Raw genomic sequence first — 14,903 nt, 5'->3', positions numbered from 1 at the left:
CTCTCTTTCGTTCTTTCCTGAATTGTCGCCTATTACATTGCACTGGACAAGTATATAGCACAGGAGGAACAAAGATGGGATTTGGGCTTTGTCCTTACAGAGATGGCAGTCTTATGGTGGCAAGAAGCATAAGCACGTTAGGAGCAGAGGCTGGTGGTGGTCCACAGAGGAGGGAGCCCTGTCCCATAATGGAAGCTCAAGGGCCCACCTGGGGTTCTAAGGACTGAATGGGGCCAAGCCAGGAAGAGCATGTGCATGTCAGTGATGGGGATGGATGGTGTGGCCAGAGGAGATCTGGTAAACAAAGCTTTGCAGTCAAGAAAGACCACTTTCTCTGAGGAGGAAGGACAGAGGCTCATTGTTGCAGTGTGTGATGTTTAGGCAGGGTTGATGGTGTCCAGAACCAGGCCTGTGTTGCATGGGAATGACAAACACTGTGGTTTGCCATTGGTTCAACACCGTGGCCCCCACCTGGCCTGACCAACCTGGTCTTTTGCAGAGGATTTGTGTGAGGCAGTGGCCGCCTGCTTCCTCCATGGTAAAAAAGGTGCCTTTAGAAGCAACTTGGTTTTGTTTTTCCTGTTCCACATGAGCCTTTCTGACCATCTCTAAAGGAGTGGTTCCGCACTGGGGTGATCTTGTGCTCTAAGAGATATCTGGAGGCATTTGTGGTGGTTACTTCTGGGCAGGGTGGGGGTGTTGTGCACTCAATACTAGCTTCTAGTGGAGGTAGGCAGGCATACTGCTGAACATCCAAAAGAGCACAGGACAACCCCCACCCCTGGCAATCAGTCATTGGCCTTAAAGTCCATAGGGCCAAGGTGGAAAAGCTTGATCTAAAGTATTCCACTGTTTGGTTATCCAAATGCTGTTGGTCATTGTAGCCAGTGTTGAGCTATTATAGATGGTACTGATACAGATATTCTTCTGTGGGTCTTTTGGTTAATCTGATTTGGCCTTAAAATATGTCCTGAAGGCTCATGTGTTGAAGCTTTGGTATCCCGCCTGTGGTGCTCTTGGGACATGTGGGACCTTTAAGAGGTGGAGCCCAGTGGGAGGGAGTTAGGTCAGTATAGGTGTTCCCTTGAAGGAGATAGGGGACCCTGGCCCCTTCCTGACTCTTTCTTTGCTTTCTGGCTGCCATAAGTTAAAAAGGTTTCCTCTGCTAGGTGCCTCTACTATGAGGTACTGCCATGCCACAGGCCCCAAAGCCATAGGGCCAAAGGACTGAAAGCTCTGAAATTCTGAGCCAAATAAAACCTTTCTTCCTTTAAATTTATTATCTCAGGATTCTGTTACAGCGACCAGAAGCTGAGTAACACATACTCATTGGCTTAGTTCAATTTGTTGTGTCAGTTGATGCATCTACCAAGTATGCAAGATTTGCAGAAATGGGAAATAGTCCAAATATCCCTGGGCAGATGGATAGATAAAGAAAATGCAGCCAGTACACATAGTGGGATGTTATTCGCCTCAAAAAGGAAAGCAGTCTTGTCACATGCTATAACATGAGTTAGGCTGAAATGACCCAGTCGGTCCCAAAAGACAGATGCCCTATGATCCCACTTATATGAGCCATCGAGAATAGCAACTGTACAGAAACGGTAAGTAGAGAGGTGGGTGCCAGAGGCTGGGGTGATGGAGAATGGGGAAATCAATGGGTATGTTTTCAGTTTTGTGAGGTAAAAATGTTTTAGAGATCTCTTATACCACAATGCAACTGTAGTTAATGCTACCAAATTTATATGATTTTTTTTTTTAAAGCACAATTGAAATACAAAGAGAGATGGATGTGCTTTCCCTTTTGGGCATCTTGTACCTAGTTACATTTCTGGAGTTTGGACACATTACCTACGGCACTTGTCCCATGTTGCCGGCTGCGTGGTCAGGCTATGCCCACAGGACAGGCCACCTCTTTCCAGAGGTCAGTCAGGAAGTAGAGGCACTTTGAATATTTTGGGGCAAAGAGATTGTAAAAGGAATAAAGTGATTGTGATTGTGGGAGAAGGACCACAGGGCAGTGTTGGAGGGTCCCACACTGTTTAGTTACTAACTGGTGTATTTGAGTAGCTGCCCATCAGTTTGGGGAAGGGACACTGTAGGGAGCCCAAGGAAAGCCCAGTCTTCCGTGCATCTGAGCCGGCATCTCCTGGTGGGCCTGTGGTCATGGTTGGTTTGTCATAGGACCCCGAACTGGGAAGAAGAAGGGGATGTAGAACAGTGGGGTATGACAACATGCTGATGCCTGCCTGGGCACCTCTTGCCCTGTGTGACTGTGATGTGACTTCTGGCATATATTGTCTGCTGCGTCACTTTTGCCTTCCATTCTTGGGCACCTTCCTCTTTTGACCAATTTAATGAAGAACCCTATAGGGACAGAGATTCTGGAAAACATAGTTCCCATTTTTAGCAGGATGGCTGGACACTTATACCTAACAAATAAATACTTGACCTATGCAGATGGTGTACTTTCAGAGGGCCAGCTGGGGAGATGTGCACACACTTTTAAAATTCATTGTTAGATTGTAAATACATGACATTTAAATCTATTTTTTTTTTTTGGTACCAAGATTTGAACCCAGGGATACCCAACCACTGAGCCACATCCCCAGCACCACCCCCCCTTTTTTTGAGACAGTGTCTCACTAAGTTGCCCCGGGCATTACTAAGTTGTTGAGGCTGGCTTTGAACTTTTGATCCTCCTACCTCAGCTTTGAGTCACTGGGATTACAGGCATGGGTCACTGTGCTCAGTTTCATTTTGTATTTTAAAAAGGTATTTATATCTCGAAAATTTAACTGCCCTTTAAATCATGTCTTTTCTTTTTTCTTCTTTAAATGGGGAAAATGTGACCTGGTTTCTATGTAATCCACTTAGGCTACACTTCCACAAAACGTTCCATTTATAAATTGCTACTTTCTGTGCTCTCTCTTTCCTAAAATGCTGTAGAAGGTTAAAAAAAAAAAAAAGGAAAATAAAACATTACATTATGTTTAAAGTAAATAGTAAGAATACCTAGGATAACTAAGCTTTGGGGTTTTGTTTTGTCTTCAGTCTTACATAAAAGAGTTTAGGAACCACTCTACCTAGATATCTGGGAGATTGTAAATGGAGAACTCTCCCTTTCTAGTAAACTATTTTCCTAGGAAGAACCTGATAGTGTGTCACTGAATCTGAGAGTGAGAATACCTTCCACAAGTGTCCAGACTCAGTTTGGACATAAATAAATTATAACAATAATAAATAAATAATTTGTAAATAAATACACTTGTACAATGCTTTGGAATTTGCAACATGTTACTTTCATCTCCCTGATTATCCTAGGATATAAGACAACTCACTCTTATCATCACTTTTGGGTGACCAAACCAGTACTAAAGAAAATTAAGTAACTTTCCCCAAGTCATGTAGAGACAAGTCTTAAGTGTCAGATCACTCCATCTTTTTGAAGCCTTCTAGGATACACAGTCCCTACCCCACCCTGTGATCTATTTCTTCTTCTTTGTCACCAGGTTGCCCTGTGCATGTCTGGTATTGCACTTGTCTCATGGAATCTGTATCAGTCCAGTTCCAGTTAGGAGGCAAACCACACGGTAATTGAAACAAGGAGTGTTTAATATAAATCAAGACAAGATGAATTGGCCAAATCTCACCATGCTCCCTTGCTAATTGTCTGTACTAGAACAAGCTTGAGCAATTGCTGGAGGGGGAGGGACCGTGTGGCTCACAAAGCAAAAATTATTTATTTATTCTGTGGCCCTTGATGACAGTTTACTTGCCCCCAGTGTGAAGAATTGTTATCTGGATGCAATGGTGTGTGCCTTAGTCCCAGCTATTTGGGAGGCTGAGGCAGGAGGATCACTTGAGCTCAGGAGTTCAGGGACAGCCTGGGCAACGTAATAAGAGGCCATCACTAAATAAGATAGTCAAGAACAGTGACAGGTTATTATTTACTCATTATTAACTAGTAACAACCACAGGTAAAGAGAGCTCTTAATTCCCCACCCTTGATATTTATCTCTTCCTAAACTACATACCCTTTTTTCCATGCCCTGGGTTTCATCTGTTTGCTCTAACCTTTTAACATGCAGTGATTTCTATAAACTTGTGCTCCTGGTGTGTGGGGTCATCAAGCATTTTCAATGGCCGGCTTCCACAAGTAATAAAAATTCACACTGCGTCTTCAGGTCACGAGAATTCATTTGTCCTCTATTTTCATTTATACTGTTTGCTTTACTCTCTGATGTGAGTTTATTTTGCATTTCTCTAATTTCTGAAGATATTAAGCTTCTTTTGATTATTATAAAGGGACTTGAGTCTCTCACCTTTTCTTTGGCATCCAGGTCTTTTTCTTGTTTTCAGTATTTTGTTATATATGAGGCAGTTAGTTTCTCCCAAGCTGTCACTTCACTTTGTACTCTTTAACTTTGTCACCTGGAGAATATGAGTTTTATTTTATTATATCCCAGTTTATGGATTAAAAAATATTGTTGGTCTAACTTTAGAAGGGGACGGGGAAGAACTCTTAACAGTACAGGCATATAATAAAGGAGCGGGCACTGACTACCTCCAGGACCAACCGAGGCAGAGCACCTGAGGAAGGGAGCAATCTGGAACTGTGACCCTGGATCCTTCCAAAGCCCATTTTCACATCTCATTGGCATGTGTGGACTGTGGTCCTCTGGAGAAATTCACTGAGGGTTCTCGGCCAGCTGGTGAGCCAGCGGGAAGCAGGCTGGGCGGTGGGTGGGGCCCACTGGAAAGCCACCTGAGGAACTGTTGTTAAAATTCCCTGGGGTGCCAGTGGAACTTGGTAGGAAGCCACCTAGCACCACAAGGCCCCTGGACTGCCAGGTCCCTCTGAGGCAGGCAGAGAACACTTCAGAAATGGAAGTGGGAAGCCCCTTCTTCCTTCTGTGTCCCTCTACTGCCCCCTGCTGACAACACTAACCCAGTGCCAGTCACAGGCTCAGGAGAAATGTTTCCAAGTCCCAACCCAGGATCACAGCCTGGGCAAGGAAGGCCACTGGGACCTGAATCTGGGCTTTGGAGGGGCCGGGTAGTGTGGGCTGTGGATGTCTCCCTTCCTTAGGCGTTGCCCTTCAGGCCTGGAGGTAGCACCTTCAGCTGTGAGTCCTGGATTTGGAGCTGAGGCAGTGCTCAGCTTATAAAGGAGTTGGAGTAGATTCTCCTTAAGTAGATTCACCTCAGGATTGTGGCTTCCTCTAACACACAGTGGTGTTCAGGGAAGGCTTCCTCAATGATGCTGTCTGTGAGCTGTCTCTTTGGGGGATCTTGGCTTTGCACTGTGGAGTCTGGTGCAGACTTGATATGGGCTTTGCTGTGTCCTGAGACCCTCAAACCAAAGCCAACTGGAGAGGAGGCTCCCAGCTCTGGGCTTTATTCTGCTCCCTGTGGAGACGGTGAGTCCTTGGCACTGCATGCATGCTCCTCTTTGGTTTCCTGTCCAGTTGGGCTGGGTGATGGTTCCACCCCTACCTAGTTCTCACCATCAGTCCTTGAGCAGTCAGTTCCATTTGGCTTACTCATTGCAGTCTCTACAGCCTCCATCTCCTCTGCTTGTCTTGTGAGGCCCCATGGCCTCCTCCCTTGCTGTTGTTGGTAGCCACATGCCCTCCTTGCACCTGAGCTGATCTTCAAGCCATGGCTTCCCTGTGGTCATCTCCCTCGCCTCTCTGTGTTTATCAACCAGCCTGGCTCTGTCTCCTTGTCCAGACCACATTTGCCTTTCTATGTCTTGTAGGTGTGTGTGTGTGTGTGTGTGTGTGTGTGTGTGTGTCTGTGTGTGTATGTGATATAACCAGCCCTTATTTAGGGGAGGTATGAAAAGATTGACCTTGTCTTTGTGTGTGCGTGTGTGTGTGCGCGCGCGCGCACATACACATTGCACCAGGGATTGAACTCGCATGCCGAGCACATGCTTTACCACTGAGCTACACCCCCAGCCCCTAGACCTTGATGTTCTTAAGCTCTGGACTAAATACCTATTGGATTATCTAGTTCCAAAGCATCTGAGGTGGAGTCTTGGTTTATTTTCCTCTCTTTTTTGTGTATTAAGTTTTTTCTTGCTTTTTTGATGTTGTTTGGTCACCTGTAAAGAATGGAATTATTTTTTCTTTTCATAATTAAGATTTTGGGGGCTGGGGTTGTAGCTCAGTGGTAGAGCACTTGCCTAGCATGTATGAGGCACTAGTTTCAATTGTAATCATCACATAGCACTTTATGTTTTATTTATTTATATCAACAACTAAAATTAAATTAAGTTAAAAGAATTTCTAAAAATAAGTGATAATTAGGATTTTGTTGGTTGGGCTGAGGGTGTAGCTCAGTGGTCGTGTACAGGCCATGGGTTCCACCCCCAGCACTGAAAAGCAAAAACAAAAACAGTGACTGAAAATAGTTTATGGGTTGTTTTGAAGATCAATACACAAGACATTCCAGTTTGTACACAGTTCTTAATGTTCTCTTCAAAAATCTAAAGTGCCATGTAGTTGTGATTCTTTCTAAACAGGAATAAATTTCCAACTTAAAATCTGAAGTCAAGTTTGCCTAAAGAGGATCACAGGAAGCAGTCTCTTCAGATGGTGATAAACTGTTAGGTCATAAGTTATCATTAATACTACAAACTCAAATTTTCTTTTTTCCTTTCCTTTTCTTCCCTTCCCTCCCTTCTTCCTCTCTCCTCCTCTCCCCTTCTCTCTCTTTCCTACCTCTTCTTTCTTCCCTTCTTTTCAGTAGGACTTGAACCCAGGGTCTCATGCATGTTAATCACCTGCTTTACCACCAAGCTACACCCCCAACCCCAAACTAAAAAGTTCTATCCTTTGAAGCATATTAACAAAATGATCAGGAAAATAGGCTGCCCTTTAGGGTACACGTATTTCTGACCAGGAGAGGTAGGGTGAAGGGGCAGGTTCTTTAGGAAACAATTATATTAAAACAACAGCAGCAAAACATGGGATTAGAAACTACTTAAATTGTTCGGGATGTATTAACTGTATATTGCCAGGGGACTTTGTACTACAGGGTATAAAAACTGCACCTCCTTATCTGTGATCATTTAACCTGACACTCAGGATAAAGCCTTGCCAAATTCAATATCCCTCTGTGTTCTAGTTGTACCAACAAATAAACAACCAGATGACTTTAACCTCTTAATAAAAAAAAAAGGAGAGAGAGAAAAAGAAAGCATTTGTACTTTTTAAAAAGGGGGCAGAGGTGAGGCAGGATTCTGTCCTTTAAAATGTTTCTAAGTTGGGTGCAGTGGCAGACACCTGTAGTCCCAGCATCTCGGGAGGATCTTGAGTTTTAGCAAGGTCTGGGCAATTTTGCAATACCCTGTCTCAAAATAAAAAGTTGCTGGGAAAGTAGCTCAGGAAAAAATAAAAAGTTTCTAGAGCCACTAAAGACTCACATTTACAAAACAGTTGGTGAATATGTTCCTCTGGCTCCAGGAAGGGAGATGGGGAATGCTGATGAATCAGGGTATTGATGTTAACCACATTACTTCTTTCCTGCTTCATCATGGCTACACTCTCATTGATGGTGGTTTCTCCTTTTTTATAGATAGAGCCTGAGTTGGCCCTTTGCGCCCCTTTCTTTCCATGTTGTCTGCACCTTCCCGTCTGAAGATGCATCCTTTCCTCTTGCCTTTTGGGCTTCATTTCCATGTGTGTCATCAGTTTGGCAGCCTCACCGGCCTCCTCTGGGCTCTCCTTTCTCTGCCCCTCAGGTGGAGTGAGTGGACATTCCTCTTGGGCATCTTGGCAGTGCTACGTGCCTGCACACCAGAATCTTTGTGAATCAGCGCTGCCTGGCTTCTGCCTCTTCTGCTGACCCAGCTGCTGGACCTGCAGTAGGAAGCCAGGAATTGATATTCTTAGTCTTGACACACTGGGCAGGGGTTTTTATTTTTCGTGGGCTCTCTTTATCAGAGCACAAGTGGATGAGGACTAGTCAGGTTATTTCGTCATCTGCTGCCTTTCCTGGATGAGTCAGGTTTCCTTTCTAAAGGAACCAGTCTCAAGAAGAATGAGTAAGAGAATTAAATTAAGCTTAGTAAGGAGGTGACTTCAGTGATTGTCCTGTCTAACAAAAGGCCTGGTCATAGTGTGAGAGATTCTTCTCTGGAAACTGGAACCATTCTCACAAGCGTCAGAACTGATAAATTGCAGGTGTGATTCATGGGCTTTGAAGTATGTTAGTCTTAGAAAACAAAGTTGTTTGTTCATGCATCTTTAATTTTGATCTCTGGTCACTGTGATCTTGCAAATCCCTCAGGCTCTTAATTGGGGCCATAGAAGTGAGCTTTGCATACAGAAATACCAATTAATAACTAAGAAAACAGTATTCAGCTCGATCTATGAACTTGGTGCTTTGTGTCTGTGCATGCCCACAGTGAGTACATGGACCGGTATGGGTGTGGGTTAATGTTTCTCCTGGCTTTGCCCAGGGACTTTTTGGAATTAGAACAAGTAAAACTAAGGATTTTTCTTAGCGACTCAAGAAGGGGAGTGCTCCATGATTGACTCTTAACATTCTACAGTCATTAGACAGTCACAGCCTAGAATAAAATAAGCATCATTTTGAATTCTGTAATGCATGTTGTATTTACCGTGGGAAAGCTGACAGTTATAGTATTCTCCTATGAAAAACAGTACCAACTTAGGTTTGTTCTTCATCAAGTTCAAGCCTAATTAGCTAAACAGAACTTTAGAGTTAGATGTGTCTAGAGCATAAAGTTTTGCAAACTTTTTTATTTCTGAGTACTTTCTCCATGAGTACAATAAATATCCTAGAGATACTTGGCAAGGAAGCCATTGATGGTGATGGGTGTTGGGATACTACTTTATCTCCCAAATCCAAACACTTTTGTTGGGAAATGAAGGTGGAGTATGGTTTGAAAAGGCAGGTGGTTATTTTGGAAAGTGATCTTCATTACTAGTGGAGGAACTGTAGGGAGCTTTGCAGATGAGAAATAACAAGATATTATCCTCTCTAGCGTAGGTGAACAGAGTCCTTAGTTGGCCGTACTCTGCAACCGTCTCTTGTTATAACAAGTGTTTGTGAGAATGAGACTGAGAACCCCAGCTGTAAAGGTTGAGTCAGACACAGGTAATGTGCCTGCTTCAAAACTATCCCAAGACCCTGAAAGGTCTCTAGCCATCATGGTTTTGCCTAAAGATTTTCTTGTAATACGCAGATTCATATCAGGGAGAAGGACCCACTTGTTTGGCACATATTATTCTTTTATTTATTTTTTTTTTATTGTTGGTCGTTCAAAACATTACATAGTTCTTAATACATCATATTTCACAGTTTGATTCAAGTGGGTTATGAACTCCCAATTTTACCCCGTATAAAGATTGCTGTATCACATCAGTTACCCTTCCATGGCACATATTATTCTTACACTGGGAAATAGTTTTCTTGTTTTTAAATATTGAGGAATGCATTTTTTTTCATGGTAAAAGACACATCAAATCCTAGCCCCCCTGCCTTTTTTTTGGTAGCAGGGTTTGAACTCAGGGGCACTCAGCCATTGACCACATCTCCAGTCCTATTTTGTATTTTATTTAGAGACAGGATCTCACTGAGTTGCTTAGTGCCTTACTGTTGCTGAGGCTGGCTTTGAACTCATGATCCTCCTGCCTCAGCCTCCTGAGCTGCTGGGATGACAGGCATGCACCACCATGCCTGGTGCTATTTTTAAGTATATAATTCAGTGGCATTAATTGCAGCTGTATACCCATCACCAGTGTCTGTTTTGAGAACTTTCCATCCTCCTAAACTGAAACTTGTTGTCCATTAAACACTCCCCATTCCCTCCTCTTCCCTGTCCTTGGCAACCATCCTTCTACTTTCTGTCTGTGTTGGACTCCTAGGTACCTCATGCAGTGGAATATACAGTATTTGTCTTTTTGTGATTGGCTTATTTCATTTAGAATAATGCCCTTAAGGTTCATCCATGTTATACCATGTAACAAATTGTCCTTTTTTAAAAAAAGCTGAATAATACTCCATTGTGTATACATACCAGATTTTACTTATCCATTCATTTGTTGATTGACATTCAGGTTGTTTCCATCTGGAATGTGTAATTGCTTAAAGGCAAAATCAACACGAGGTTGTTTCTCAGCCCACCCATCATGGTCTTGGACATCTACTGGATAAATGGGCTCTTTATCAGGATTCTGCAGGCTGACTTTAGTCAGTGATCCCCGAGTGACCCAGCTTGAGTGTTGGGGGTCCTCCCTCGATCCAGTGTCACTCTCCCTTCATCTGCTTCATGTACTTTGGGTTAGGGTGAGTTTCCATGACTCATTTATTCACATATATCTTCACATATATCTTTGGGGTACTCTGTCTTCCACTAATGTTGGAGGCCCAGGATTATTTCTGGGTATTCAGCCATCCTCCATGGTCTGTTTTCTGACTGGACATTTTCTCTTAGTACCCCTCAACCCCAACTCCAGGCTTTAAGTGCTTTTTATCATTGGTTACCCAAGTATAGACCATCTTTCCCTGGCCCCATCCCCAGCCAGCCAGCCGCCCACTAGCCCTTCTACCTGGATGGCCATTGTATCTCTTGCATGGGACCTGTCAAAACCAGGTGCCAAGTGCATCTTGACTGAGATGGCTGAGAGTGCACTTTTGGGCAGGTGGATATACTTAACAATCTACCTGCTAGGACACTGGGATAAAATTATCTTGATTTTTGAAGCCAGTTGTGAGTGGAACTAATTGCTTCATATTTTTGTTAGTTCTTCCAATTTTGTATATGTATGGCACTGACTTGCCACAAATAATTGCCTTTTTGGGAATAGGGATGGGTACCTGGGATTGAACTCAGGGCACTCAGCCACTGAGCCCCATCCCCAGCCCTATTCTGTATTTTATTTAGTGACAATGTCTCACTGCGTTGCTTGTGCCTCGCTTTTGTTGAGGCTGGCTTTGAACTCATGATCCTCCTGCCTCTGCTTCCTGAGCCACTGGGATTACAGGCATGTGCCCGGCAAATAATTGCTTTTTAGCCTCAGAATTTAGTTGTCCTGGGATATAGGATTTCAGGAAAATGTGTAGACTCATGGCCCAGGCTTCCATTGTAGGCTGTTTCATGAGCACTTTGGGCTGAGTTTTGGAGAGGTTATCCTCAGGTTAACTGAGGCCTACAATCATGGAACCCTGAACTTTCAAACTACACCAATGATCTGGAAGCGTCTCTCGCATCCCTATTGGGTTTCTTCACAGTTTGTAAAGCTTTGAGAGGTAAAACAGGAGTTGTCAGACCTTGTTAGAACTATTCAACTAGTAAGTATTTTTGCCTTTTTGGTTCATAGGACTCAGTGCTGCCCGGTAGCAGTGTGTCAATAAATAGGTGTGGCTCTGTTCAGGTAAAACTTTAATTGTGAACAACAACAGCAGAAGCAGGAAGGCAGCTGGTTGGATTGGGCTCCCTAGCCACAGTTTGCCAACCACTTGTACAGAAAATAGGCTTATCAACTGAGGTGAATTGCTCAGGTAGACTGGGGAGAATTGCTACCGAGTTGTATTATTATAGTATAAGAAAAACTGGTTAAGATCAGTCTTTCTCAGGATGAAAATGATCATCAAATGGATGACACTCAAGCCTGTTTCTTTTTGTGTGTTTGTGTGCACGGTGCTAGGGATCAAACCCAGCTATGTGCGCATGGTGCAAGTGCTCTACCATTGACCCATACCCCCAAATCCACATTTCAAGCTTTTGAGGAGCCATTGAAGACATATTCAGAGCACACTGTTTAGTGCAGTGTAGTAAATATCTTAGTATAAACAGCTTAGTATAATAATCTGACTAAGACCTTTATAAAAAACAGATGGTCATTGCTAGCAAAGGTGGACAACTTGGAACCTTCATGCACTGCTAGTGGGAGGTGTTGGAGTTGCTTTGGAAACTAGTCTGGTAGTTCCTCAAAATGTCAGACATAGTTACTGTAGGACTCAGCATTTCGACTGCAAGGTCCATTATATGACAGAAATGGAAAAAGTGTCCACACAAAAATGTGTACACCAGTGTTCATGGCAGCATCGTTCTTAATAGCCCAAAGTAGAAACAACTTGTTTATTCCCTGATGAATGGATAAGCAAAATGTAGCTTATTCATACCATGGAATTTAATTCAGCCATAAAAAGAAATGAAGTACTAATGCATGCAATAATACGGATCAACCTTGAAGGCATTATGCTAAGTGAAAGAAGCCAAACAGAAAAGGTCACATACTTCACGATTCCATTTATGTGTATTTTCCAACTTGGACACATCTGTAGTAGACACAGAAAGTCCCTTTCTAGTGATTGCCAGGGCCTGGGGGGGTTGAAAAGTGGTTGCTAATGAGCTTGAGCTTCCTTATGGGCTTAGGGAAATGTTCAGAAATTGGTAGTGGTGATGGTTGTACAGTTCTGTGAATAATAAAAATGGTCCAAAATTTTTGTTTGGATAAAGGAAATCTAGAAAACGAATCCATAATTTTGGAGTCCATATTTTTATTACGATTGTTTCTGAACTTTTCCATTTCCTTCAGTGAACAGCCTTCCACTTCTGTGGGGAGGCAGACCAGGTAATGGTTGGGTGAAAGAAGCCGTGTGTTCATGCATCCCTGGTCTGCTCGGTGGGGACTTGGTCAGCCTCAGGGGCCCTGGTCATTCCAGTCTTCCTGGCCCCAAATGGGTCCTTCTCTTGTGGTAATCCAGAAGCCAGTCTGGAGGGCCCATGAGCTGCATGTACCCCAGGGCATGTAGCATTTCTAGCTGCCTTCCGGGGGTTCTTCGCTTTTTCTCAGGAGTCACTTGCTCCTCCGTGAGGCTCATGGGATATGTTTCTTTGTCTGTTACAGATTGAAGAAGGAAGTAAAGCGGCAGCTGTGGACAAGTTGCTGGCTGGAGACGAGATTGTGGGCATCAATGACATTGGTCTCTCAGGGTTTAGACAGGAAGCTATTTGTCTGGTGAAAGGATCCCATAAGACCCTTAAGTTGGTGGTCAAAAGGTAAGATCTGTGCCTCCTGGTGTTTACCAAGATAAGCAGAAGTGTCTGTCCCTTCTATCTCTTCTACATGGTGTAATATTTGCACGTAGCTTTCCCATGTCCTCCTGTACGCTTTAAGTCTAGACACGACTTAATAATACCTAACATAATGTAAATGTTCTGTCAGTAGTTATTATATTGTATTGTTTAGGGAATGACGGGGGAAAGTCTGTAGATCTTTAGTACAGATGCAATTTTTTGTGTATGTAAACACTTTCTTTAAAAAAAAAAATCCATTAGAAGCTAGGGATGCAGAAACTTGGAGGTGAAGGGCTGTGACTGTATTCCTTGGCAAAGGATGAACCCAACACCAAAATTTTTCTTTTTTTTTTTTTTAAATTAAGCCTATTGAGTTCTTGTATCTTTTCTTGGATAATATGCAGATTATTTTCTTTGCAGATAGAAAGCCATGCCTGTGCTCCCAGTGAGGTGAAGTGTTGTTGCCTGCTGTTTACACAAGGTGGCAGGCTGCTGATTTTAGTTTTTATGCTGGGAAGGAAAGGGTGCTTCCCAGCAGCTGGAGGCCTAGCACTGTTCTGAGGTCTGGGGGAGCAAGATGCTTATTCTTACCAACTAAATTGTTGGTGGGAGCGTGGATGTCTCTCAGCGCTCAGGGATACGATGCTTTCATACACAGGGACGAACGTGATCCTCCCGGGCACCACCCAAGAGCTTCTTAGAAATCGTTCCCTACATTTTGTATTTGGCTGATCCAAAGCAAGGGTCTGCATGTCCTTTTTGACAGAATTAATACATTCTTTCAAAGGCTGACAGTAAAATTTTTTTTAATATTTAATTTTTAGTTGTAGGTGGACACAATATCTTTATTTTCTGTTTATGTGGTGCTGAGAATCAAACCCAGTGCCTCACGCATGCTAGGCAAGCACGCAACCACTTGAGCCACATCCCCAATCCCTGAAAGTAAATTTTAATGAGTAAATTGAGCCAAGCATTTATTTCAACATTTTAGCACAGACTTGAAAACATACTCCTGAAGAGAGTGTGTGTGTGTGTGTGTGTGTGTGTGTGTATGTATGTGTGCTTTGTTTGCCTCAAACAGCATCTAAGGTGGAGGTTCAGAAATGAGGAAGTGAATATGTTCCTTCATTTATCTTCCTCATCTTTAAGAGGTGCAAGCTATTCCTGAAGACCCTTTCAACCAGTCCTTGTAACTCATCATGGCAGTTTCTGAGCCTTTGAGGGGAGGGGGGTGGGCTATGAGAGGCGCTGGCATTCCCTGGGAGCCACTTCATTAATGCCTGGAAGGCAATCTGTTGATTCACTTAGACTCACAAGGGATGATGATGGGAAGAGCAGCTTATTTTTGCAGAGGTCAGATGTGTTTAGAGCCGTCTCTGTGGATCATCCCCCATCCCCCAGACAGGTGGCGGTTTTCCTCTTCTTCTTCTCCTCTATCCTCTTGGCTCCAGGCTGCCAGAGCCTTTCAAACATAGAAACTCATTCTTTGGTCTCCTCTGACTCTCTTTGGTGGGGAAGACAGTTAGTCAACACAGTGGCCAAGTTTTGTGACACCAGGGTCTCTCTGTGCATCTGAATTCCTAGCTGGGGAGTTTTGGAGTCCGAAGATAAATACATTGTGAACTTTTTTAGACATTCTAGAGACCTCAGATCACTTGTTTCTCTGCATCGTATCTGGTACAGAGTCTTCTGTTTGTTTTTTTTCTCTATGAATGTGATAGGTGAGAAATTGTTTTTATCACGTATGTTTGAATTTCTGTCACTATGAGTGAAACTGGGCTTCATTTCATGTGTTTAGTACAATATGTATAATTCTTTTTTCAACTAGAGGTACTATAAT

At 43.2% G+C, this 14,903-nt stretch overlaps 1 protein-coding gene across 1 annotated transcript in view; it reads left to right on the top strand.

Moving 5' to 3' along the window:
* Positions 1-14,903, top strand: part of Shroom2 (shroom family member 2) — a 131,495-nt gene that overhangs the window by 47,418 nt on the left and 69,174 nt on the right. Inside the window, exon 2 of the mRNA XM_026414577.2 lies at positions 12,894-13,045. Coding sequence (XP_026270362.2) covers positions 12,894-13,045 — 152 coding nt within the window. The remainder of the gene's footprint in view (positions 1-12,893; positions 13,046-14,903) is intronic.

Source organism: Urocitellus parryii, chromosome X (genome assembly GCF_045843805.1).
Source record: "Urocitellus parryii isolate mUroPar1 chromosome X, mUroPar1.hap1, whole genome shotgun sequence".
Taxonomy (NCBI): domain Eukaryota; kingdom Metazoa; phylum Chordata; class Mammalia; order Rodentia; family Sciuridae; genus Urocitellus; species Urocitellus parryii.
The sequence above is the reverse complement of the archived record's forward strand: the minus strand, read 5'-3'. Positions and strand labels throughout refer to the sequence as shown.